Genomic DNA, 2,106 nt, shown 5'->3' on the forward strand with positions numbered 1-2,106 from the left:
CATGCATTCCCTGAAGAGAAGGTTACAATTTTAACATCACAGATCCCTATGGATCACATAGGTTGTAATCCTTTGAAACATATGTAGGAATAAAGTATGCAATTATAACATGCGTTTCCTCCATTCCTTAAATTTATATATATATAGTTATGAGGGAAAAACTTGGACCTTGTGAATTTTCCGAAGTCCTCTCCTTTGGAAAAGATTTTCCCCATAAATTACTTTATAATCGTAATGTATGCCGTTTGAAAGGTATTTCTATAAAATTTCATTGAAAAATCCCTCTTTTCCTAAAAGTTATGAGGGAAAAACTTGAATCTTGTGAATTTTCCGAAGTCCTCTCCCACCCTCCCGTTGCTTGCGAGCATTTTTTTTTTTTTCCATATTCGTTTCCTACACATTGTTTTACACCCATTCCAGTATTTTTGTGGGGATTTTCATTTCCGGGTCAAGATGTAAACATTAACCAAATTGACTTTTTTTATCATTGGGGATAAAAGTTCGCCAGTGGTAGAAAATAACTGCTATAAAGCAGCTGGCATGAGACCCATAAGTGAGGAAAGTGCATACTTTATGACAACCAGCATCAAGTTTATTCGTTAGAAGTAGCCGTCAATAAGTGTAATCCTTTGTAAATCTTCTTAAGCACAAGATAAACAAACACACCAGAATTTGAAATATGCTTACAAAAGTTCACGAAAGTAGTCAACCTGAACTGACTCACTTTATCTATAATAAAACTAAACCCAAATCTCACGGTCGCTGTACAAATTGAAACTTGTTAAAACTTTATTTTTGCCATTCATGCTACGAGTTTGTTTTGAACTTCAGTACTTTTGAAAACAACAGAAGGTGAAATACATGAACGAATCTTTGATATTTAAAAATGATACAAGAGTACGTTTGTGTTAACTAGTATAAGAATTAAAATATAGTAAGCAACGAAAGATCTACATGTTTATCATTATCTTTTGAAGTTAAAGTTCGCATGATAGACGTTTGAAATATTTACGAAACGTTCTAAATTTTTATTCAAGATAAGGCTACTTACCATATAACTTGGATACGGAAGATTCAGAGGATCAGATGTTGGCGGTTTTACTTGAAAATAACTCTCATCTGATGATTCTGATCCTTCCCCTTCGACAACATTTCTTTCAACAAAAGAGTCCATCAATGTAGCTGCTTTGAAGTGTTCGCTTGAGATGTATGAAATAGTTTTCAACTTGAAATAAACACGCCTCTGATTTACAGCATAGAAAAACAATGCTTTAAAGCGATCAAGACAAAAACAAACATTCGTGAGTAAACTACAATTCAATAGGTAAAGATAGATAATTAATTTAAGTGTTATTTTCGTATTTTAATTCATAGAGTTGCTTCCCTTGAATTTTCCAATTTTAGACATTTTTCTTAATTCACGTAGAAAAATACGGAGAATACGAACCTGGAAAAAAATTTTTTTTAACGTTTCCTAAAAAACATCCTGTGGTGTTATGAGATAGACTGTGTTGTAGGGAATGACCGGAAGTGAGGGAGTACGCTTGTCCTGTCGGAAGTGGGGCCTGTGGGTCCCACCGAAAGGGTCATGGTGGGCATGCGGGGTCGGCGATGGACAGCATATGAGAGTAGACATGTTAGAGAGTACGGGGGAAGAAAGACAGAGCATGTGGACATTGTCACCGAACCTTCCAGATCGAGACAGCACGTGCGGGTTGTGAGCAACCTTATCAGATCGGCAGGTAATACTACGGCAATTCTCTCTTTGCTTCCGTCTTCTTTCACATTACCAGCTATTTCGACTCAAAACAAAAAAAATGATGGGTATGGTCTGTGTTTTGAACGAGACGGTTAGGCCATTTTGTAGTGAGGGAGATGTCGCCACTTGGTTGCAAAAAATTAAGCCAATGGCAAGACTCCACAGTATAGATGACCTAGCAAGTTTCATACTGTTGTACCTTGATGGATCGGCATTGGCACTATACCTGGAAATGGAGGAGAAGGACCAGTTAAGCCCACAAACAATAGAAATCCAGCTGATGGAGGCTTTTACAGAAGGACCACTTATGGCATATGGTCGACTGGGGAAAGCGAAGTGGATGGGCG

General features: G+C 37.2%; 1 protein-coding gene across 3 annotated transcripts in view; it reads right to left on the reverse strand.

Moving 5' to 3' along the window:
- Window positions 1-1,341, reverse strand: part of LOC106870362 (biogenesis of lysosome-related organelles complex 1 subunit 3) — a 67,802-nt gene extending 66,461 nt beyond the window's left edge. For 2 of the 3 annotated variants that reach the window (XM_014916401.2, XM_014916398.2), the window contains exon 1: window positions 1,052-1,341. In XM_014916401.2, coding sequence (XP_014771887.1) covers window positions 1,052-1,174 — 123 coding nt within the window. In that variant the 5' untranslated portion in view covers window positions 1,175-1,341. The remainder of the gene's footprint in view (window positions 1-1,051) is intronic. The other variant, XM_052974763.1, reaches the window with a different exon arrangement.
- Between the last annotated feature and the right edge of the window lie 765 nt (window positions 1,342-2,106).

Source organism: Octopus bimaculoides, chromosome 19 (assembly GCF_001194135.2).
Source record: "Octopus bimaculoides isolate UCB-OBI-ISO-001 chromosome 19, ASM119413v2, whole genome shotgun sequence".
Lineage (NCBI taxonomy): Eukaryota > Metazoa > Mollusca > Cephalopoda > Octopoda > Octopodidae > Octopus > Octopus bimaculoides.